Raw genomic sequence first — 23328 nt, forward strand, 5'->3', positions numbered from 1 at the left:
AACTTGAAAAATAGGATGATGAGTGAAGTAAGTTTTGAGGTTTCCGGGCATGTGCTGAAAAACCCAAGACTAAGGCTGTGTTTGAAAATGATGCAAATAAGTGTGACTGCAAATATGTAGAGTATAAAACGATTCATATATTGCAAAATTGGGTTAGTTTTGCACTAACAAATTTATCTTCTTACCAAACAAACTTTTAGCTGTAATAGTTGCAAATATGAATTCCAATAAATCATATGCTTTTTTTTTTATCAAAAGCACTTGAATGCAAATTTACTTCTTTTTTATTGATGTACTTTTACATCTTATTATCAATGTAAATATGCATGGTCTGTCATTTGTCAATGTATAAATGTAATGTTACCAAACAAAGGCAAAAGTGAACCAGAATGCAAATTTACCCTGAACTGGGATTACACTCCATTTGCATCGTTTCCAAATGCATCCTACGATAAAAGGTCCAATGATATGGAACTTGCAGGCTGCAGGTAGCAGCATCAGTTGGTTTTGCTATGGGGATTGGGGAGAGGGGTGAGTGGGAACTGGGGGAGGTTGCTCTCCGCCTTGCACTATGCCAGTGGGCATCATGAGCATCACTGCCCAGTGGGTGTAGATCATCAATACATAGGACGCATGGCAATGGATACAAAGAGACTTTGTTGCAGTTCTGTATCTTCTGATTTAAGGCACCCTCGTTTTGACCTGCCTTGTGCCCACATATAATCACTTCCGTCTCTTTAACTCAAAATGGGGAATCAAGATTTCCAAGTATGAAGCAAAAAAGATAACTACGCATTAATTTATATATTTCTGACTCATGATACATATTTTTGTATAAGTAGTAGTTAATCACCATCCCTCCATACCTCCCGGAGGAGCTCATATCTTTGAGCTTTCTGGCCGCCATTTTCCTTCAAATTCCAACTGGGAACTCTCGTAGAAGAAGCCCTGGCCCATAAGCCATCTGTGATTATTGAAACTAGGGATGAATCCAACTCATCAAGCTCGTCATCACTGGTGTAAGATTTCCGGAGCATTGAGGAACCACTCCATCGTAACTGTAATTGGCTCTCTACGTCTCCTACAACACCTACAATGGTAGCTGTTGTAGGTGGTTTATACACAATAGGTGCTGCATTGCATGGGAAGGTCCTAAGAGACTCTTCCTCAGCCTCAACAGGGTCCTGTAAAGAATACTCACATATCAAGGTAAATTAAAATGCAATATCTGATCTTCTGTGTGAGAATCGATACAAATGAAAAGAACAGATTCTGTTTTAGGAGGACAGAAGTGGTCTCCTCCCTTCTTTTTCTTAAAATTCCCTATTTTTCTGTTTGTTTAAGAAAACATGCAACACTGCATATAAATTATAAAACCAAGCAGAAAAATAAGGGGAGAATTTTTGGCAGCCTAACCTCAGAACTCAGGATCTCAAGCACAAACTCCGGAACTGGATCTGAACAAAGCTCATCTGGGACAAAATTGCTAAGGACCCTCCTGATCAATGGCACACTAAATGTAGGGCATACCTTCCAAAACAGAAATGAAGTTGAATAACAAAAATAACTAAATAAATGAATAAATACTTGGAAAGGACTTTCATTAATCAAGTAAAAGGGAGTTTTGCAGGTGAACCTCTTTCCTGATGGCCCTATTCAAAATCATGTCCTTTGGAAGCATCATAAGATCACTCAATGCATTAAGCAAATGAAAAGTCTTGAATGATGTTTCAGGCTCCTGTCTGTCTTCATCATAGAGTCCATTCTCATCTTTGAATGAGCCATCTTCATCCATGCCGAATAGATCAATTAGGCATCTTGACCAGTTTCCAATCTGATATTCAAGAGAAAAAGAAAAAGGACAAGCCATCAAGCGTCAGCTGTTATCTTCTTGATTTCACAACTGAGGAACACTTGTTTGTTTTACTCCTCGAGTTTCAACATTGTTTAGTGGTTCAAGGATAGCCAAAGGTGCCTTAAAAGGGGGAAAAAAAGGAAATACTGAGTATAGCAATGAAAGGAATTCCAATCGAATGATCATAACTTTCTTATCTATTATGTTCGACAATTTGAGTATGGCAATGAATTCATAAAGGCATAATAGATATTTTTATTTTTAAGGTGGGCCTTTTATTCTGGGTCTTAGGTTAATACCTGGTGTTTTCTCAGGGCAACTATTTGCGGATTCATGTATGCAAGTAAAATAACCCAACAGCCACCACATATAGGTAGAAGAAATACCATGAATGCATAGAAGGTGTCTTGTGAATCTAGTCTATATAAGCAAGAACATGTAATGTCCAGTCATAGAACATGAACTTGTGCAACATGTGAATTACTTACAGCATTTTTCAGTTGCGCACCATTACCAAAGCTTGATTTTCCAGCTGGGATAGGAAGAACTTTGGAATCACTAATAGGGTCAGAGACAGGATCTGTTGGAATCTCATCAGCTGATTCACGAAGAATAGCATTAAACATGGCCACATCTAATCTATTCATGCATTGCTCCATCACCTGGATATTGAGAAAAAAAGATTGCCATGTCATATTTAGAAATTTGACCTGACTATTTATCGATAGGACAAAGGAGAACAGCTACTAGAATATCATTGCAGAAAGACTGATACCTGAGTATGATATAGGAAGTGAACTCTAGAAACATATAAAAAAAGGGGCTACATATAAAGGAATTCCATGTTCACTCTACATGTAAAAGGGTCCATGCTTAAACTATCACTTAACAGCATCCATGCAATGTTCAATCCACACAATGCTTAATGCGTATACACCCAGATTAGCACCGGATAATAAAGGCCAATTACAACCTGATGCTTAAGAAGTAGTGGGGATGGTCTACCCACCCACCCCCCCGTTGTGTAGCCTTCAAAAGAAATCAAAGAAAAAAAAAGCACCACAGTTGAGCAAAATATACATTTATGAGAATTCTAGTCAAGTCAATTTTTGAGAAGGAAAATTTTCTAGGTTGGGGCGGGGCAGGCAGAGAGCACTTTATGCATATCATGTGTATAGTTGGTAATAACTATATTGCATTATCATAACATTTGTATGAAGTTTATGTTAATGGTACATAGCACTGGAAGGAACAATTTTTTCTTAAGAAACAATTTCAGGCTTTAAGTAGGGACTTTCTGTTGGTCTTACAGACATGCAATAGGTGCACATCCACCCCTGTTATAATTTCCACCAGCTAGTTTACTCATAATCATAAGTGCATAGACACTTGTCTATGCATTTTGTTGCCACAAAAATACAGATAGATATTCCCTGTCCTCTAGCCAATATACAAATGGCAGCTGGGTCACTTGATTGGTGCAAGTGCATTAGTAACAGAATGAAAATATAGACTACCAGTCTAGCCAGCACAGGCAAACAACCACACTCATGGCCTCCAGCTCGAACAGGGCAAAGCTTTTCACAAGCATCCCTGAAAGCTTCTTTCCAAAGGTGTAAAGAAAAGTTCCCCTGTTCTTGGTCACCCAAACTCCCTGAGTTTGACGCCATTACTTTATCATTTGCTATCCTGGTGGCAGACTGCATATATGGCGTTAGAATCTGGAGAAACAAACAGAAAGCCAGGTCAGAAAGCTAGCAGTAATTCAGGATGCTTAATCTAGAAAAATCTGAAACGTTAAATTAGGGGATAGGTGGAAAACACTTGGAATTGACCTGCCACCACACAGATTCAATTATTCGGGAGAAAATCCAGGCTTCAACCTTTTCCAGTGCAGTTACAAATGTCTGTGGATCCTCCCAGTCATCAAAATCATTAGAAAAAACAAACTTCTCTTTCTTGTTCAGAGAACTTTCATTCCATTTTAATGGGGAATATTTCTTTTCGTTTCCCATTTTACCACCATTAGCTTCAATTTGGGGACCAGCACAAATTGATAGTTGAGATTCCCCAACAACCTGGCTAATAATTGCCCTTAAAACAACTGAATTTGACAACCAAAAAGTTAACCTGCATTCAAAGGAAAGCACAATCAGGTGGAGCATGAGAGGAAATAATCAACTCTCTTTAACTGTATCAAACAGTTAAAGAGAGTTGCAGGCTCTGCAAACAAGTTCAAGATTTGCCTTCATAAAGTCTGGGCAAAGGCATGAATTCCCTATATTCATGCCAATTAGAAGATCTCACTATCTAATCAGTTAAATTGTTATGAGGATTGTTTAACAGTTTTTAATAGGATTGCATCATATAAATTTCACTCTATCAGAAGGTAACTTGATAGATTGGATGGTTTAAATCAGTGAACCAGTAAAGATTGTTTACTTATTGTACAAACCTGGGAATATCATTTCCACATGCTTTTGCTACCAAAACTAATCCTGAAACAGCACTTCTTGCTGCAGTTGCCCTATGTCCTGGGGACCGCTTTCTGCAAGCATGATGGTACAGCCTAGAAAGACGCCGAGCAGGAGCATGGACCTTATTTGCAGAACTACCATGCTCAGCTACAACAGAATAAAGCCCCACCTCAACTGCAGCAGCTTCTCTCAACTCTCTTTCAAGGTTCTCAACTCTATGCTCCAGTTGTTGCACTTTGACATTACAGTGGCAGTTCAGTTTCACTGTACAAGCATCCTGAGCATCATTGATTTCTGCTGTTATAGAACTCCTAGAACTACTAACAATATCTTCTGAAACATCAACTTCTTTTACTTCTGTTAACTGATTGCCATGTAGCAATCCATTGTTCCTGGATGTGTCTACTGGTGACCGGACAGACTTCACATGCTTTAATTGACTGATGGTAAGAGAATTATCCCTCACTCCAAGATCTCTGCAGTCAAAAGCAATTGGACTGGTCCCAAATGCCACTTGCTTCTTCATAGCATCTTGTGAAGATATTTTGGAAGACTTATCTTCTTTAGAATGAATTTTTTCTCCTGCTTTTTTTTCTTGTCTATTTTTTCCCAATTGCTCTTCATCTTCCTCCTCCATATGACTGGCAGGTCGGCCATTATTTGTTGAAGCACCTTCTTTCCCATTCCCAATCTGTTCCCTACTTTCTCCATAATCCCTCTCGTTGATTTGAGAGTCAGTAATACTTACAAGTCCAGCTATCCCATCCATCTGCAAATTTGGATTTGAAGGTGCACCTCTGGTGGAAACACCATCTGTATTATCTTTTTTAATGGATTGTTGAGCATTATCCTCACTTTTTCTACTTCCTTTAACAACTTTTTCATTAACTTCTTGGACCAAATCATCCTGGTAAAAAGTACTTATGCTGTTTGTGGACCTTATTTCTTCCTTTGTGCCTTCATAAGCAATGGCTGAAGAAGCTTCAACACTACCAGTGACAGGTACCTTGGTGATTTGTTCTGAACTTCTCTGCCAGAAGTTGGTCAAGGAAGAATGGTCATCTTCTGTGCTCCCCACTTCAGAGGATAAGTCTACTGGTGATGAATGAGATGAGCTCCTATTCAAATGTTTGTATGGTGTAGTCACTGCACTTACCTCTGATCTTTCAGGAACCTTTTCCAGAGATATAGCAGATACCCCATCCTGACTTCCTGCTCCATTCCTCACTGCTTCTGATGCATTCTGCAATTGCATGCATCAGAAAAGAGCTTAGGAATTAGTTTGAATGACATGGATCATATGAACTATAAGATTCACAAATCAAATCATAAAATTCAAACAGAAATTGTAAGGTTTTCTCAGAAAAGGGCTTTGGATTTCACAATTCAAATCGTAAATCATGTAATTATGACAGCTATGAAGCAGATAAGTACATGGGCAGGTGTGTGTCTCAAAGAAAGCCTATGGGTCATGGAATAAGACCAGAATTACAAATAGCATTGAGGAGCAAGTTGAGAACCTATCCTGTTATAGTTCTCATGCATATTCCACAGAAAAAGGCTGAACTGCAACAATTTTTAAGGGAGTAGATAAATAAAATAAAAAAAGGACCAAAAGGCATTAGAAGTAAGAATACCTCCTTATTCTGGGCTGGAGAACTTCCAGATTCCTCAAAAACAGATGAGGAAATGGTCAAGGAAGAATGAGATGAAACATCATCATCAGTGAAGGACGCAGTTTCAGCTTCCTCGGCATATTCTTCAGTCATCAAAGCAGAAACCGAGTCCTTCCCATCTTTGTCTCGCGGCACTACTTTTGACAACCGCTCCCTCTGTAAGGAACTGGAGCAATTTTTTTCAAACGGCTGGATTTTAACAAACAGAGCTGGTTGAGCTGTGTTCCTAAAGTTTCTCTTACAGTTCATTGGAGCACTTATGCATTTAGTTTCTTGAACAATCCCATACTCTGCTAGGTCTATCATGACAGTTCCCAAGAGCAGACCTTTCACTGTCTTATCCCTCCGAGGCTCATACAAGGTGAATTCCAAGCAGTTCTTCTGAAATGATTCAACATCCCCACTTTTTATGGGGACCTCCCGGGAAAGAGTAACAGGAAGCCTGAAAGACTCATTGAACTCAATTTTCCCATCCCCAACACCAGACCCCAGTGAGGGGATTACAGGCTTGGTAGACCCAGAATTCCGGTCACCATTTTCCCATTGAAGTAATACAGACCGAAGGGATCTGAGAGACTGTGATGGAGGCCAAGGTTTGATTTCCTGTATATGTAAGAAACAATCCACCTGAACTGAAGTGCCTTTTCTGTTCTTTGTCCCCAATCCTAGAAGCATGGTTGAAGAAAGTTTCGGTATACCTCCAAGTAGGTATGCAGCGTTAAATTGTGTAGACACCCTCCATCATGAAGCCTAACTCCAGAAAGCAAAATCCAATGGTATATTGTGCAAAATTGTAGGGAAATGAGAATATGAGATATAATCCGCAATTGAGTGTTTGTATTAAGAGGAAGAATAAAAATTCTTTCAGGAGACATGAACTTATTTTTCAGTTAGAAAGTGAACAACGTGTAAGATGATGTTAGAGTAGAGACTACTAGAGGATGGCAAAAAAGAATAAACTTATAAAGAAGAGAAGCTTTATAAGAACTAAAACTCTGGCAGTATGAACATGCACTTGATATAAATGAAGGATAGAATACACCACAATTTGGCTAATTTTAAGATTCAAAAACCCCGCCAAGAAAAAGAAGAGAAGCTTCAGGGAAATTTTAATTGAAATCCTTAGAGATGGAAAGAGTATTTTCCGTTCATCCTCTTCTCTTACTTGCTCTTTTCTATCTTTTTCTTAAAGCAACAAAAATTACACACGTGTAAGATGGTGGCTCTGTACAAGTACATAGGCTCAGCTGACTCAGGTCTGAACCCAGGTCAGACTGGCACATTAATAAATCGGCATGTGTTTTAATTAAATAATAGACATTCTAGAAGAAGAGAAAAGCATCCAGTTAAGCTGTGATTATTCTATAAAGGTAAATAAACATGTGCATTAAATGGAATGAAGAACATTCCATTCCAATGAAGAGGCAAAATTGGAAAAAAAAATTAAGAATGATCTAGATGAAGAAAACTTCCATATTCCAGCCCACCCAAACTCTATAAATAGGGGTATCCAATTCTCCATGCCTATTTTGGGGACATTTTTGGACCTCTTGATCCATTACTCCTATGCTGGCCGTCTGGCCCATTTCTTCTCTCACCATTCTTCTTTTTCCTTTTCCCTCCTCTCCCTCCCTCTGCAACCAGCAGATTTCTTTACCTTCGGTTGCCGGAATTCTGTCTCCGGCCAACAGTGGCATGATCTGGTGCCCTCACCAGAGAGTATATAGGCAACCCCTTTGGGTCCGGCCACCTCTCTTTTCTCCATTTTCCTCCCCCTTCTAATGCTGAAACCATGAACCAATTCCTCAGATTATGAGCACATTTCCACACAGAAATTCTTAGGAAAAAAAGTGGGTCATCAACACACAAGGATTACAAAAGAAGGAAATGCACCGGATAATACAGTTATAAAAAATAAATAAACAGTGGAGGTAAGTGAGAATGTCTATGAGATCGAGAAACCAGAGGGTGGGAAGCTGAAACCACTGAAAAATCGACTAACGACTACAATGCAATAGACTTTTACAAGCTACAACTTACTGCAATGAGGGACAGAAGCAATGAACCAAAGATATCTATCTCCGAATCAAACCTCCACCTTGAAAGTAAAATGAAGAAAGAAATAAAGGTAAAGGGCCAAGGAAATGGAAGTAGAAATAGATAGACTTACAGAAGAAAATGAAGGCAGAGAAAGCGGAATAGAGATGCAGTGTAGGAGCAAGAATAAATGCATTTCCGTGTCGAATGATGATATTCGGTATCACTGGTTCACTACTGCAGAGAGAGAGATTCTGACTCAGCCAAACAGATTATTTTATCTGAAGAGTCCAAATAGATTATTTTATTAAAGAAAATTTGAATGACAGAGAGGGGCACCTGTGTAAGTGACAGTGAAGGTGGTAAACTCAAATAGAATCGATTTTATTATTATTCTAGGCTAATGCTTGGATGTATTCGCCAGCAGGACAATTCTGCAACGCGTTCTTCTTTCTTTCTTTCTTGATTAAAGAGTCCGTCAAATAGCACTCCCCACTCCACTCCACTCCCCACCAGGCTAGTAGGTAGTAGGCCACCACCATCTCTTGTTCTCTGTAACTGTTCGCGCGCGCGCACTCCCACACGCACTCTTTCTCCTCTCTTTTTCTAGTTTTTTCTTCTTTCGTAGTTCGGACATAACCCTGTCCCTTCCGATGATTCTCAGTCAGAGTCTTCCATCTAGGCATCGCCCATTCGAGTAGCCTTTACAGCCTTATATTAAGAATATCTTCGTACTTACGTGATTTATTTGATAAGAGATATTCTCCATATTGCGACGATGTGAGCATGGAAAACGGATGAGATTCCTGTTGCAATAATTTTGGAGTCACAAATCACGGAATCCGCACATTGGAACATTTTTCATCAATTTAACACATACAGGAGATATTTTCAATGTGCAGCAGTCCGGGGCTCCGAATAGTAAATTACAAGCAAATACCTATGTAATTTTATTTGCAACACAGTCTATAGCAGTCTAGTACGCTGTGGCGGATATGGAATAATCTTTTGACAATACTAAACAAATGATCTGCATTTTTTTTTTTTGAAAATTTCTGATTGGTAAAGGCTGAATGCTAAACTTTAAAACGTGATGGTTAACTAACCTTTAAATATAATGGAAAAGATACAAATGCTTTTCAAGTGTCATTCAATTTTTTTATCCAGCAATAACTGTATAAAAAATGCCCTTCCCAGTTTTCTTTCGAAGACTGATAAGCACTGAGATGCATTTAACTCAAAGACTGATGACTCAATGTTTCTTGTTGCCCTAAACTATCGTTCACCGCCACTGTTCATCTTCTTCAAGCTCTCGAACAGCGATGGTGCATAGTGCCCCCCACGGCCATTATTCTTCCTTTCTTTTTTTCTCCTCTCTATGGGAACATTTGCTGTTTTGCCATTTTATACCCTCATGGTTCTGGCACCTAAAGCTGAGCTAGTAAGCTTTCTGAGTTGTATTCCAAATTCCTTTTTAACTTTTGCCTTAACCAAGCCAATGAGTTCAAGCATCTCTCGGGAATTTGAGCTGCCGGTATTGATGAAGAAGTTAGCATGAACTTTGGAAACCTCTGCACTGCCAACTCTGAAGCCTTTCAGTCCAGCGTTCTCAAAAAGCTCCCCTACTAAAACTCCCATGCCAAAAGGATTTCTGAACACCGATCCAGCAGTTCGTTCCCGCACAAGCTGAGACCATCGCCTCCTATAAATAAAACTATATCCCATTGGCATCTCTGAGGAGAACAATGAAGAATTTAAGAAGCAAAATTTGAAATCCTTGTTACTTTCTCAGGTATGCTTGTTGACGCTCCTTTGCTGATACTGAAGGCAACAAACGAAATGTTACAGCCACAATTGCTGCCAAATCTTGCATCGCTTGAAAGGGTGACATGCGGTACCCAAAGGCGAGATCACTTCTGTACAAAATTTGATGTCTCCCATCCACTGTAACGATCTCAATTGTATCAATGGCATCGACAGTCTCCTATATAATAATCATATAAAAGATCATAGACCCTCACTGGTGTGGTCTCTTGACAAACAATTCCAAGAAGGTAGAAGCACGATTACCTGTCCATTGGCTCCAACGTTCATGTAAGCAGCTCCACCTACGGTCCAGGAATCCTAGAAGCAAATTCAAGACCAGAAAATCCTTCATTAGTATGCACTGCACGCCTAATCGATTGAACTGGTAATTAGACCTGTTCATGGGCCGGGTAGCTCGATGGCCCAGCCCGGCCCGGCCCGGCCCACACCTCGGTCCAGCTTGGTCATCTAATTAGGTTCGCGGGCCTGACGTCGGGCCTAATACAGTAAGCCCGATTGTGTTACGAGTCGGGCTCGTGATTTGTCAAAAAAGCCTAGCCCAGCCCGACAACATTATATATTTTATAAAATACATAATATGCATTTTATATATTATATAAAATATATAATTAATATAATATTTATTGAAATATATATATATATATATATTTATTTATTTATTTATTTATTTATTAATATATACATTTTTTTATTTTTCTCTTTATAATTTCTCACTCTCTCTCTCTCTATTCAACCACTTCAGCATAGTAACAACATGGGCTAAATTTCGGACTCGGGCCCAGGCCCGAGCTTCGGGCTTTTTATGAGGGCCGGGCTAGGGCCCAAGTTGTAGGCCCGATGGTCGGGCCGGGCTCGGGCTTGGGCCTTAAAAAAATCTGTTAATACAGAGTGAAAGCCCGGCCTAGCCCATGAACAAGTCTACTGGTAACCACTTCCCACTCTATAGACGTCGGTTCGATCCTCTCTAGGAAGTCAATCCGGTTCAGAATAACACAACATTCAAACCAGGATCATCGAAAAGACAATTGGAGCCATTACCAACGATAATAAAACGGATGCAGCGATCACAACAATATCTACCGTTTAACGTATTGTATGGACTATTGAGAGTTTGGGATCTGTTTCAAGAAGATTATAAACAATATATTTTATTTTTAAGTGTAATTTTGATATTTTCAAAAGTCTTAAATCGCACATGAGGTTACTAATTGTCTTATGACGATAGGTATTAAATTGTCGCATTTTGAAAACTCAGGTATTAGATTGTTACATTTTAAAGTTCGAGTACAAAATTGGCATCAATCTATAAGTATAGGGTACCTATGGGAATTTTCTTTTTTTTTTTTTTTTTAAGCATGATCTACACCTTTTATGTTATTAGGGGAAAAAGAACGTGCACATATGTCACATCAGCTATTTTAATCAATTGATGGGTTATCAAAGTGTAAATGATAAGGTAAAAATCCTATAACAGTTTTGGTTTGGGATTTAATATAATTTAAACAGCAAAATTAAAATCTTTTTTAAAGTTAAGGCCCTGTTTGGATAGGTAGAAAAGTACAAAAACCACATCTTGTTTGGATGGCATTTTGATTTTCATATTTTTAAAACACATGAAGCCCCCAATAGCAAAATGTCGACTTTTATTACTTTGTTCTTTTGGGAAAGTTTTGCTTCTATTTAGTGCAAAAGTACAAAAGCAAATGACCCACCCTTTCAAAAAACCCCCCGATTAAGACTCCTCTCTCTTCCATTTGCCTATCGTCTTTAAGCCCTAACCTCTTTGTTGCCATGGATTCTTGCTTTGCCGTTGCCCATTTTCGACCATCATTGCTATCGGAAATTGCCGTTAAAAGCACAATCCTTACCGGAATCGTAAGTATGGATCCTAGTTTCATACCCCCCCCCCTTAATGTTTTTTCTCCATTTCATGCACTATCTGCAAGCTTAATGGCATGTTTAGTGCATGTTTATCGCCATTGGAATCATTGTTGTTGACTTCTTTGTTTTCCAAACTATTCTTGAAGCTTAATGGAATATTTATTGCTTGTTTAATGTAATGCTATAGATAGCATTCTACGTGTACAAAATTAGTCATGAACTAGAGTGTTATAACTATAATACCAGTATAATTGAATGTTTATTGCTTGTTCATCAACCGTCTCTCTTGACGAATTGTGGCATGTATGCATATTCAATGTATGTAGATCATGGGTAATGTGATATTTGTCACCTGTAAGATCAGATGAATCATATGACTGATAGTGTGTTTTTGCCAAACGGGATATGATTATTCAATTTAAAAAGCATATTTTACAAAATTTTTACTCAAACAGTTTTTAAATCAAAAACATCAAAGTAAAAACTTATGTATTTTGTACTCTCATACTATTAAAAGTATAAAAGTAAAGGTCTATCCAAACATAATGGAATGCTAATGGAGGAATTTTGTGCATGTAAAAGTTAATAAGGTCTTTATCTCAAATGTAAGTATAAGGGGTATTTATCATTGACCCCATGGTACAAGGAGGCTTTTTGTAATTTACCCCTGAATATAATATCTTTCCCGCCACATATTTGAAGATAAAAGAACCACCTAACCCAACTAGGGTCAAACTTGACATGAGCTGCAGCTGCTTAGCTAGCTTGCAATAGCCTCAAGCCACCATCAACAAATAAACACTCGATTGGTGTCTCTAACTTCAAAACAAGGTATACCCCCAGTGCACAATAGTAATACCTGCCACACCATTGAGAAGTACCGATCAGCCTAGTTCAGAATTTAATAGCCACGAAGTATAGGGGGAATGCGTCTTGACCGTGAATTGATGCCAAATTCAATACAGGGGGAATGTGTCCTGACCTGAATTGATGCCAAATTCATGGGGCAGGATGTGATTTATAGGGTGAAGAGGGCTAGTCGTAGGGGTGGCTGGAATTCAGAATTCTACGTTATGTATATTTACTTTTCCCTAGACTATACACAAGGAGAATGCAAAGATTCAAATTTACTATATTAATATTTTATTTCAAGGTGATGTTTGGCAACATTGCCAATTTTTCAGGCTCTACGTCAAAGCCAAATTAGCAATTAGCATCTCAAGCATCAATGATGAGAGAGAAAGCCGTTTGGTTGCCCAATTTCAATAATTTCTCAAAAATCACTGGAATTAGGCTTGAATGAGGAATCATCATTTTCGGTGATTCCCCAATTCTTGGCCGATTCACTTTTTTAAGTATATAGGCATCGATGTTGCAGATATAGCACCATGTGTGGGTTGAAAGTAACATTTTCTAAAAAAACAGTCTTTTTTGTTTGTTTGTTTATTTGGAAACATTGTTGTCAGGTAGGACATTTCTTAGAGCAACAATAACAACACTTTCTGTTTGATATCAAATGCTTTATATATATTTTCAGCACTGATACCCATTATAAGAAGTTAACGTCGCTGCACATCACGTCTTTGTTGGCAAAAACAACCTCCACCTGAGAAAACGTCAAATTCGACATTACTCCAGATCACACATCAATTTCGAAAGCATGGCTTAGAACACCATTTTTTATAGAAAAACAATTCCAAACATATTTTCATTTCTTGGAGCACCATTTTTTCCGACATAGCACTAATCTGTCACCATTTTCTGGAGCAAAGGCATCAATGCAAAACAAACGCTAAGGGATGACATGACATCCAACGTGTCAAGTGAAGATTTGGATCCAATGAAAAAAATCACCAAAAAAAATCATTGTCAATTTCTCAAAATCGACTTAAATAATAACCATCGTTCTTCAAGTCAACCTCCACCACCTGTTGATGGCCAGCTAAGATTGAGCTTTTGCCAAAATTTGAATGGCCCCAACCCCAAGCTAAAGCCCGAAAGTGTAAAATGTTCATGGGCCGAGCCCAAAGCCTGGTATAGAGGAATACCACACTTCCTAATCGAAGGTGGGTACATGTGACCGTCTCGACTACTAGGTCATCGGCAGATCCTCTTAATAGCTCTTCGTGCTTTAAGCTTGCAACTTTATGGGTCCAAAATTGACCAAATCAGATGATCCTTGGCATCGAAGATTGTATATTAAAGAATGTTTTACTGCAACTTCATGGTTTAACCCAACCACTTGGTTCCAATACTGGAGCTAAGATGATTTTATTACAGGGAGAATACACAAAATGTACCAAGGTTTTCAAAATGTTGTTACATTCATTTTCAAACCCTCCTATTTACCAGGTTCAGGTGGTTAATACTCAAAAACAAGAAATGATATCACTAGTTAATTCTCAGCTAGCGCAGATCAAATGTAGCTCCCAGCTTTGAGATATAATAAACACAATCACAGCTAAGATTTAGATGAATCATCCAGCATAATATCGGTATCTTCAAAATATTCAGAAATCTACATTAACTTTTTCTTGAAAGAACGGTTTCTTTCAACTTTATTCCAGTGTCCGACACATCTATTACTTCCCTACACAAAGGATAACAATAATTTGTTAGAAAAGCCAATTGAAATTTGGAAGCTATTATCCAAAAAAGATGTCCAGATAACCCTCAGATAAGGAAAGACCAGAAATGCACCATAGAGCCAGGGCATCCAAAATGCAAAGACTGCAAAGTTTTGCCAAGGGTGAACCTGACTAACCTAGACTCATGCTTTTAGATGTTTACATTACGAGATCAACTTGAGGGAGAAAATAGCTGCCCAAAAACAAGGTTATGGAATAATTAATAAAGGAAAAATAGTAATGTCCTTTAGAGACAAGTTGATAAAGGAAGGGAAACAGAACTAAGACGAAAAATTCACATAAAGAAACATAGTGCCAAGGCTCAAAAAGCCTTTTTTTTTTTACATCAGTAACTGATACTGATTTTATTAATTTGTAGAAAAGAATAGCATACAAGTTATGTTTGTACCAAGAACCTCTACAATGTTTCCTCTGCTACCCCAACCTTTCTTCTATCCTTATTCTTACAGTTTACATGTTAGAACTTAGAACTGCCCTACCCAACCCGCACCCCCCATAATTTGGTTCTGTTGGTCTCATTCTAGAGCATCCACCAGGCAGTTGGCGTATCTTCTAGTCCATGAGAAAGTTGTTATTAACTCCCTAGCTATTCCATTGACTCCCTCCTGATGTGTCTGTATGTCCAAGATCTCATTAGCAAAAGGTGGGGCCCTGCTAGTTGGTTTGACAGAGAATTAGAAATGACAGCAATCTTGAAAGGGACAAAAGTTTCAAATAGCTAATATTCCTCACACTAAATTAGCCCTACATAACCCTCTCCTTGCAAGAGCATCAGCCAGATTTTTTTTTCCTGATCTTGAGATCCATCTGAACAAGCTGTTCAGACTAGATGTTAATAACCTTGCTTTTCTTATGCGGTGACTAAGAACACATGGCCCTGATGCCCTGGCCAACAATACTGAATCACAATCTTGCAAACCCCTTTCATCATTTAAATTCTGATTTGATGAATATACCAGTTTCAGACTCTGCTACAGAGGATAATTATATAAAATGTTGCCTTTAAGGATATGCCTGCTACTTATTTACCTCGAAGCCTTAATGCTGTATTTGAATATTTGCATTTAGTGGTTAGATGAGGCAAACTAATCATACTCTAACAAGTAAGCTTAGAGATCTTTTCGTAATTGTTCCATCTTACATGCCAAGAATCTCCAAAATATAAGTGGAAACAGACAATGAGTAGGGTAAACTACTGGTTATGTATGACCAACTATCATGAGAATGACACTGGTGTTTGTGTTTCTTAACATGGGATGTTTTGGACCTTTTGGTAATCATGCCATCTTACATGGCAAGAATCTCCAAAATATATGTGGAAGCAGTCAATGATTAGGGTAAACTACTGGTTATGTATGACCAACTAGTATAAGAATGTCCCTTTTTCCAAATCAATGCTTTATGATGATCCTTGATTTTACAGAAGCATCTCATCCAATGGCAACTGATCCTATATGCACTGGTCTTGTATCTACAAGGACAATAGCATTGTCACTCTCACCAACAAAATCCAGGACACTATCTTATTATATACTAGGTGTGCTTTGCAGCACATACTTTGTCATATGGGAAAGGATATGATAGAGCATTCCAAAAAAGTGATGTTGGCTATGGCATTAAACAGAATGGAATAACAAAAGTGGATTAATGTAGCTGACCCCATATGGTTGGGGATAAGGCTTAGATAATGTTGACGATGATGATAAGCAACATATGCTTTGCACACATATTTACACCCATAAAGTCATAAACAATAACCACAAAAAGGTAAATTATGTGGATGCATTGCCATTTAAGAAATGTCCCTGACTGAAGCATATACTTTGACTGAGGCTTAATAAGGACTTAAAACAGATTCCCTGTGCTATCCATCCATGTTATTCCAACTTCCAAAGGTGTCAACAGCTTAGAAGCACCAGATGTACCGCAGATGTCTGGTATGGATACCCATGGCATACTAAGCTTGAGAAGCATGTAGAATAGATTTTGAAGAAATTCCAATCAGGAGATCAAAAAAGTTGTCAAAATCTTATAATTTACAATATGATTCACAATTCAAATCACAAACCCTCTAGGATCTTTAATTCAAATCATTGAGTCCTTCCCTGAAAACCTTTATGGATTATTTCTCAAACTTTAGGATAATTGCATTTAATGTGATTATTGACATTGTGTTGTTTTAAGAACTTTACTAGTTTGGATTATTTAAGACCAATTTCAAGATCATTTTGGGTTTGTTTTCTCCAATCATGTGTGTATTGAAGGAAAAAGCATTATAGGTGAATTAATAGGTTTTGGAATAAAAATTGGTTATATCAACTACTGCTTCTAGTGTATGATTGATAAACTTGGTGGTAGGTTGGACATAAATGATGGGTATGAACTGAAAATGGGGTAAAATCATTTTCTGTTGGTTTAAGTTTTTAGTTATATATTTTCAATTTTTTGGAAGTTTCTGAAAAAAAAAAGTAGAAATGATCTTAGAATTTATTATAAGATTAACGATTCAATTCAACCTTCTCTACTACTTGGGATAGGATGAAGGTTTTCAGGTCCATGGCATTTTCCAAGAAGAGGAATAGCCTCTAAATAGCTCACAGGCCAATTGCAAATATTGGCAACATACTATCCGTCACCCAGGCATGTTTTGGACCATTTTCACTCCACTCTTTCCCTGGTGGTCCAAGGAATTGTTATAGAACAGAGAGGCTTCAATCACAAACCATTTCAGCTTATGGCTTACATCCAAGACAAACCATATAATATACTATTACCTGTATGTACCACTAACACCCATGCAAGGAAATGTAGACTGGTTCAGTTATTCAACCTATCCAGTGAGGAAAATGAGAGCTAGTTGTCTTGTTAATGCAAAATGCAATATGTCCAAAACCAACCTCAGTGAATAATTCAAGCCGCAGCAGCTTCCAGCAACTCCCTTTCTGCACGCTCCCGGATCCTCCTTTCCAGTTCTGGTCTGAAATGTCTGATAAGACCCTGCACAGGCCAAGCAGCAGCATCACCCAATGCACAGATAGTGTGTCCCTCAATCTGCTTTGTGATCTCTTGAAGCATGTCTATTTCCTCCAGCTTTGCATTCCCAACTTTCAGCCTCTCCATGATCATCCACAGCCATCCTGTTCCCTCCCTGCAGGGTGTGCACTGCCCACAGCTTTCGTGCTTGTAGAAGTAAGAGAGCCGAGCAATTGCATCCACAACATCAGTTGACTTGTCCATCACGATAACAGCAGCTGTCCCTAAACCTGATTGAACAGCCTTGAGTGCATCATAATCCATCAATACATCATCACATATGTGCTTAGGAATCAATGGAACAGAAGAACCCCCTGGTATCACTGCAAGCAGATTGTCCCATCCACCTCTAACCCCTCCACAGTGCCTCTCTATCAATTCTTTCAATGGAATGCTCATCTCCTCTTCAACAGTACAAGGCTTATTCACATGACCTGAGATACAGAATAGCTTTGTCCCAGAATTGTTCTTCCTACCAAAACTAGCAAACCATTCAGGCCCCCGCCTCAAAATGGTTGGAGAAACAGCCACAGTTTCCACATTTGTAACCGTTGTTGGACAACCGTATAGCCCTGCATTAGCTGGGAAAGGAGGTTTCAACCTTGGCTTCCCTTGTTTTCCTTCAAGGCTCTCCAACAATGCTGTCTCTTCACCACAAATGTAAGCCCCAGCTCCATAGTGGATATAAACATCAAAATCATAGCCAGACCCACATGCATTCTTTCCCAACAATCCAGCTTGATAAGCTTCTTTCCTTGCTTTCTCAAGGTTTTTACGCTCATTTACATATTCTCCCCTTATATAGATATAAGCAGCAGTAGCCCGCATACCTACACCCGCAATCAGGCAACCTTCAAGTAATTTATGTGGGTCATGGCGCATTATTTCTCTGTCCTTGCATGTTCCTGGTTCACTCTCATCAGCATTCACAACAAGATAAGAAGGGCGGCCATCAGACACCTTCGGCATGAAAGACCACTTGAGGCCAGATGGAAAACCGGCTCCACCACGGCCACGGAGACCAGATTTTTTCATCTCATTTACAATCCAATCGGAGCCCTTAAGCACCAAATCTTTGGTTCTGTACCAGTCACCTCGCTTCATAGCACCCTTCAGGAATGGGTCATGCAACCCATAGAGGTTTGTGAAGATGCGGTCCTCATCTTTCAGGCCGCCGAAATGGGTTTTCTCAGGAGGTGGGGGTGGGGGTGGAGGTTGTGGAGTGCTTGAGGTAGTTGCAAATTGAGTACTGAATGATCTGCAGATTGAGTCCCACTTCTCACTGGAGCGACGGACTAGAGCCACCCTAGGAAGGGAGAGAATGCTCTTGAAGGGAGCCTGCAAAAAATTGGACAGTGGACAACCAGGGTAGAGGGAAAATTCCATATCAGTTAAGTTTTGGTTATTCGCCATTGAGGTTAAAAGGAAGATAATGCCCCTTAATTCCAACTATTTAGGATCAGTTATATGAATCCTGTCTCGCCATTGTGCTCTATGAAGAGCCATGTTTTCTGTCAAATTGTAGTCACCCATAAATATAATGATGTTATAATTAACATAACAAATAATGAGGAAGACCCTTGAATGGAAACCAATGACCTAATCAATAGATACTCATAAAAACATCATCTAAAGAAAGCAATACTCAAAATGCTATAATTCTGAGAGTGGATAACTTTTGCCTCCTTTTGGGATTGAGAGATCTGTTTCAATGTCAAGAGCATAAATAAGAAAAAACAGTCAATTTTTCCAGAGCATACATTATGCCCCAAATCAGATCAATGACAACTAATCCAAAGGTGATGTTGCCATGCTAGCGGTGGTTCATATTGTTTTTGTTCAGGTTTGTGGAAAGAATATAGTTGTTTAGCATTAATTTCAGGTGTTTGCAGTTCCTGAAGATCAGATGTGATAGAGGCAACTTGATCTTGGATTTGGTTGCAAAGAAAGGGGAAAAAACATGCAAATGCAATGAATATCTTTATCTTGTCTTCCCTCCTCTCCTTTCTTTTGTTTGGTTATGAGACCTGAAGTTATGAATACTTCTTTATGTATGATCACAATGAGGAAAGGTGATGAGGAGTCGAGGAGACTCAAATTGATAGACAAAAAGCTCAGTGTATTTCACCTTGCAAATAAGTTTCAGTTCCATTAATGAGAAGCTTTATTATAAAATTCTTCCTTCTTCCATTTCCCAAACTATGAAAGAAAAATCTGAACTCCCACTCCTCCCTTTGGTGCACAAGCAGATGACATTTTTTTCATTTTTTTCTTCAGTTTATTTCTTCCCTGAAGTCGCCTCATACTCAAACTTTTAAGTCCTTCTACTGGACAATTTATCTGCAGAAAGATCTCCTTCTCTCTCCATGCCATTAAATTGTCAATGTGGTCCTGAAAATGCAATATCTTTTCTCTTCAACATTTCAAAGACCTAACAACTCTAAATCATGATGTTATTTTTTATGTACTTATTTTTATCATGAATCTGAAACCTGCCCATCCTTCCACTTGCTCTTGTCCCCATGAAAATCATACATTTTCACAAAATTGTATACTGTCATGTCACTTTGGCCCTTCAAAAGCATGTAGAATGATCTGATACCTATTTTACCCTTTGATTAAATGTTGAAATCAATTTTAGTTTTGACCAATCTGATTGAAAGGAATAAACACACAATTCAGGATTCATGTTCATCAGTGTTAGACAAAAATTTTAACGATGCATATGGCACTGAAAAAAGTGGAATGGCAGAACAGGATAGGAGCCACTAATATGAGCTCACTAATGGCTGAAACTGAAGTTGGGTTGATAAACATATACTTGATTATTTTATTATTTAATTGTTTTCTTCACTAAAAGACAAATTAGTAAGTCATTCAGTTCAGCCACTTCAGTGATGATCAAATGACCCTTTGGCTTAGTTTTGTTGATTGCAGGGATAAACTGCATATTGAAGTGAATGAACAGGCTTACTTTTGTACAGTCAGTCAGTCAATTATTTATCTATTTGGTTTAATTTTAAAGGAAAATGTCCTTTACTTGGTTGCTTAGGCTTAGTTTGGAAGGAGTACAAATACAAATATGTAGGGTGCAAAGCCTTGTATTTTGTGTTATTTTGTATGTATTTGTACTCTTTCCAAACTGAGCCTTAGTTGAGAAATGCTTTATACCTTGGTACATCTACAAATAGAGATGAGACAGCTACCTGCCTACATTACAAGAAGGTATGTATTCCTTCAATGAATTGATGGAAGTGAAGCAGCTTTACCACTACAGATGCAAAACCATGTCCCTTCGATGAATGCATAGACAGTATACACACTTAAAAGGTTCTGAAAATCTGTTCCACAAAGCATTCCTAGACATATCTAGTTAACACTTAGAGTATCTCCTTATTAGCTATGCTCCAAGCTGACTTTCTAGATCACTGCTACAATCTAAGCATTATATGCACATTTACATAATTAGATTATTATGAGGATCAGGGTAAGCTTGAAAGCTTCTAAGAATGAAGAAAGGCATCTAGATAATGGGGATTGTGATTTGAATAATTGAATGAAGATGAATTAATGCAGTGAGACCTAAGCAAAAAAGGCCAATGCCTCAGTGGTAATGTCCTATGACCGCGAAAAAAATTGGAAACATCCACCTAAGGCTCACTTTGGTAAGTGTACAAATACAAATATGTACGGTGAAAAACCTTGTATTTGTACTACGGTACATATTTCAAAACCTTCTCAAACTGAGCCTAAGGAAATTGGAGGGCCGCAGCTGTTAAAGTCAAAAGAGGGAAGAAAAAAGAAAAGAAAAGAAAAGAAAACACCGATATCCATCTGAAATAATCTCCTGCATATAATTCACATAAAAATTCTGTTTTTATTTGTGCTAGGTCAGCGATCAATTGTTATTGCAAAACAAGACAATTCCGAAACCCGAATTTTTTATCTGATGGTTATCCCTAAAGCAGATCCATCAGAAATGCAACACGCCCACGAGCATTCAAAATATATTTCGAGAAATAAATCAAGTCATAGTAACAATGGAACCCTAGGGCTATTGAAGAAAAAGATAAAATCAGATGATGCAGAGCAATAGCAGATTTGCGTACCATGAAGCGTCAAAGAGGAGTGACGACCTTCGCAAATAAATTTTCCGAAAATCAAGCGTTTGGAAGAGCTCTAGTGAGCGTCCTACAGATCAAGAATGGCTAAAGAAAGAGAAAATGACTGAATGCCAGAACGAAACAACAGCTCCCAACGTCCGGGGCATCTACGGCTACGAGGGCATAGTTTTTGGTTGAGCTCGCGTGCTTTGTTACAATCGAATTACCTTTCTGTCCCTGTAAACAACAAAAATGCTTCTGATCAAAAAGAGTATGTCTTACCAAAAAAGGAACAACAAGAGTATGCAACTCTTATGTGCTTCGCCCGTTTCGGACTTGGTCTTTGAATAATGCAATCTCTCTTTAGTTACCGAACTCTTAATTTTATTGGTTTTCCGAATAATATCTATCACTGTTTACTACAAAATTAATGAAGTAAAGCATCTATAAAAACCGCTTTTTTTAAATCCCTTTTAGAACTCTAGGTTTGGAGTCTATAAAAAATCTAAATCCAATTCAATTCCAAAAATGTCAGGTTGGGTTAAGGTTAGAGTTGGGATTTTAATTTTTATGGGCCAGATGGATTATATATAATTTGGACATAATATATTTAGGTTATATTAGGGGTGGATTCAAGCCAAATACTTGGCTATTCAAGTTCAGCTCGCTGAAACCATGTTAGGCTTGAGCTCAGCCTAGTTCAAAGCTCACAAGTTTGAGTTCAGCTTGGCTTGACTCGACTACAAGTCATGCTTTTTTCTAAAAAATAAAAAGTTATACATATAAAAATATTTTTTATTTTACATACAAAAAATTAAATTTTTTTTATTATTATACATATAAAAATTGTTTTTATTTTACATACAAAAAAATAAGAACTATAAAAATTATTTACTATCATACATAAAAATAAAAATATTATATATAAAATATTATTATATATAATAAAAATTATTTATTATATATATTTTATATATTTATATGTTAAATAATTTTTATTATATATATTTTATATATTTATATGTTTATCTATATGTATGTATTTATATAATAAAAAATATTTATTTATTATATTAGGTTCATGAGCCTATATATCAGCTTGATTTTGACTCGAAGCTCGATTTAAACTGAGCCAAGCCGAACTCAAATAGCCTATGAGAAGCTCAGGTCGTGGTCACCCCTAGGTTCTAAGCATTAGGCCTGATTATTTTTCGGAATGGGCTCAAGAATTCTCAAATGATTAATGGGCAATTTTCTTAAAGTGTATACAGGAAGGCATTACAATCTCACCATAGAGCCCAAGGTTCCAAGAAAAGGAGAAGCTGCCCGAACAAGACAATGTGGTTGTAACCAAAATGACGTCGATGAGGTTATTCCGAGTAACATTTGAAGACCAGGATGGAGGACTGGTTGAGCGGAGGGATGGCGCCACCTAAACAACGAGGTAGTGCTAGTACTACTATCTACAACGGCTTACCCACCCATTCTCTGCTCAACTTAGTTCATGTTGAACTGGGTACCTCCGTCTGATGCCCTCTCACTTATGGCATTCAAATCTAAAGCCGATGTAGATAATAAGCTCCCATTTTTGGTCGAGAAGCACTCTCGGTATTGCTTTCTGGCAGGGCATGAAATGTGTAGATGGTCCATTCGAGTTTTTTTCTTTTTGATTGCTTGTTCACTATTGCCAGTTTGCCACCGTCGGTCGAAAGTTGTAGAGGTAGCCATTACAGATAAAACCGACAAATATCCTTTCTAGACAGGATTTAATGGAAGGATAAACTGACATTT

At 38.1% G+C, this 23328-nt stretch overlaps 2 protein-coding genes across 9 annotated transcripts; both read right to left on the minus strand.

The window, feature by feature from the left end:
• Positions 1-640: 640 nt before the first annotated feature.
• Positions 641-8659, minus strand: LOC148853577 (uncharacterized). 7 transcript variants are annotated; one of them, XM_088982355.1, is made up of 10 exons: positions 8385-8659; positions 8179-8282; positions 5970-6758; positions 4311-5575; positions 3691-3985; positions 3373-3576; positions 2344-2517; positions 1637-1834; positions 1417-1530; positions 641-1184 (listed from the first exon to the last, which is right to left on the minus strand). In XM_088982355.1, the coding sequence occupies exons 3-10, from the start codon at positions 6681-6683 to the stop codon at positions 846-848; spliced, it is 3303 nt and encodes a 1100-aa protein (XP_088838481.1). In that variant the 5' UTR covers positions 6684-6758; positions 8179-8282; positions 8385-8659; the 3' UTR covers positions 641-845. The 7 variants fall into 7 exon arrangements, with proteins under 7 accessions (XP_088838481.1, XP_088838486.1, XP_088838484.1 ...); XM_088982360.1 differs by lacking the exon at positions 5970-6758 and having other exon boundaries at positions 4311-5362; positions 5489-5575; positions 8385-8485; XM_088982358.1 differs by lacking the exon at positions 8385-8659 and having other exon boundaries at positions 4311-5362; positions 5489-5575; positions 8049-8203.
• Positions 8660-13995: 5336 nt separating this feature from the next.
• Positions 13996-21895, minus strand: LOC148853578 (NADH dehydrogenase [ubiquinone] flavoprotein 1, mitochondrial). 2 transcript variants are annotated; one of them, XR_016112380.1, is made up of 4 exons: positions 21544-21891; positions 17299-18772; positions 14518-14573; positions 13996-14343 (listed from the first exon to the last, which is right to left on the minus strand). XR_016112380.1 is itself a non-coding variant. In XM_088982641.1 (3 exons), the coding sequence occupies exons 1-2, from the start codon at positions 21544-21546 to the stop codon at positions 17312-17314; spliced, it is 1464 nt and encodes a 487-aa protein (XP_088838767.1). In that variant the 5' UTR covers positions 21547-21895; the 3' UTR covers positions 13996-14343; positions 17299-17311. The 2 variants fall into 2 exon arrangements, 1 of the variants encoding a protein (XP_088838767.1); XM_088982641.1 differs by lacking the exon at positions 14518-14573 and having other exon boundaries at positions 21544-21895.
• Positions 21896-23328: the final 1433 nt, after the last annotated feature.

The sequence above is a fragment of the Nelumbo lutea genome, chromosome 4, assembly GCF_056320005.1.
Source record: "Nelumbo lutea isolate HS-2025 chromosome 4, American lotus-T2T, whole genome shotgun sequence".
Taxonomy (NCBI): Eukaryota; Viridiplantae; Streptophyta; class Magnoliopsida; order Proteales; family Nelumbonaceae; genus Nelumbo; species Nelumbo lutea.

Excerpts from the sequence above, each read along its gene's own strand:
- LOC148853577 (XM_088982355.1), bottom strand. The coding sequence starts at position 6,683 with ATGCTTCTAGGATTGGGGACAAAGAACAGAAAAGGCACTTCAGTTCAG. Across the intron at positions 5,576-5,969 it reads CTCCAGCCCAGAATAAGGAG|AATGCATCAGAAGCAGTGAG; the intron begins GTATTCTTACTT and ends ATGCAATTGCAG. Across the intron at positions 2,518-3,372 it reads TGCCTGTGCTGGCTAGACTG|GTGATGGAGCAATGCATGAA; the intron begins GTAGTCTATATT and ends CTCAATATCCAG.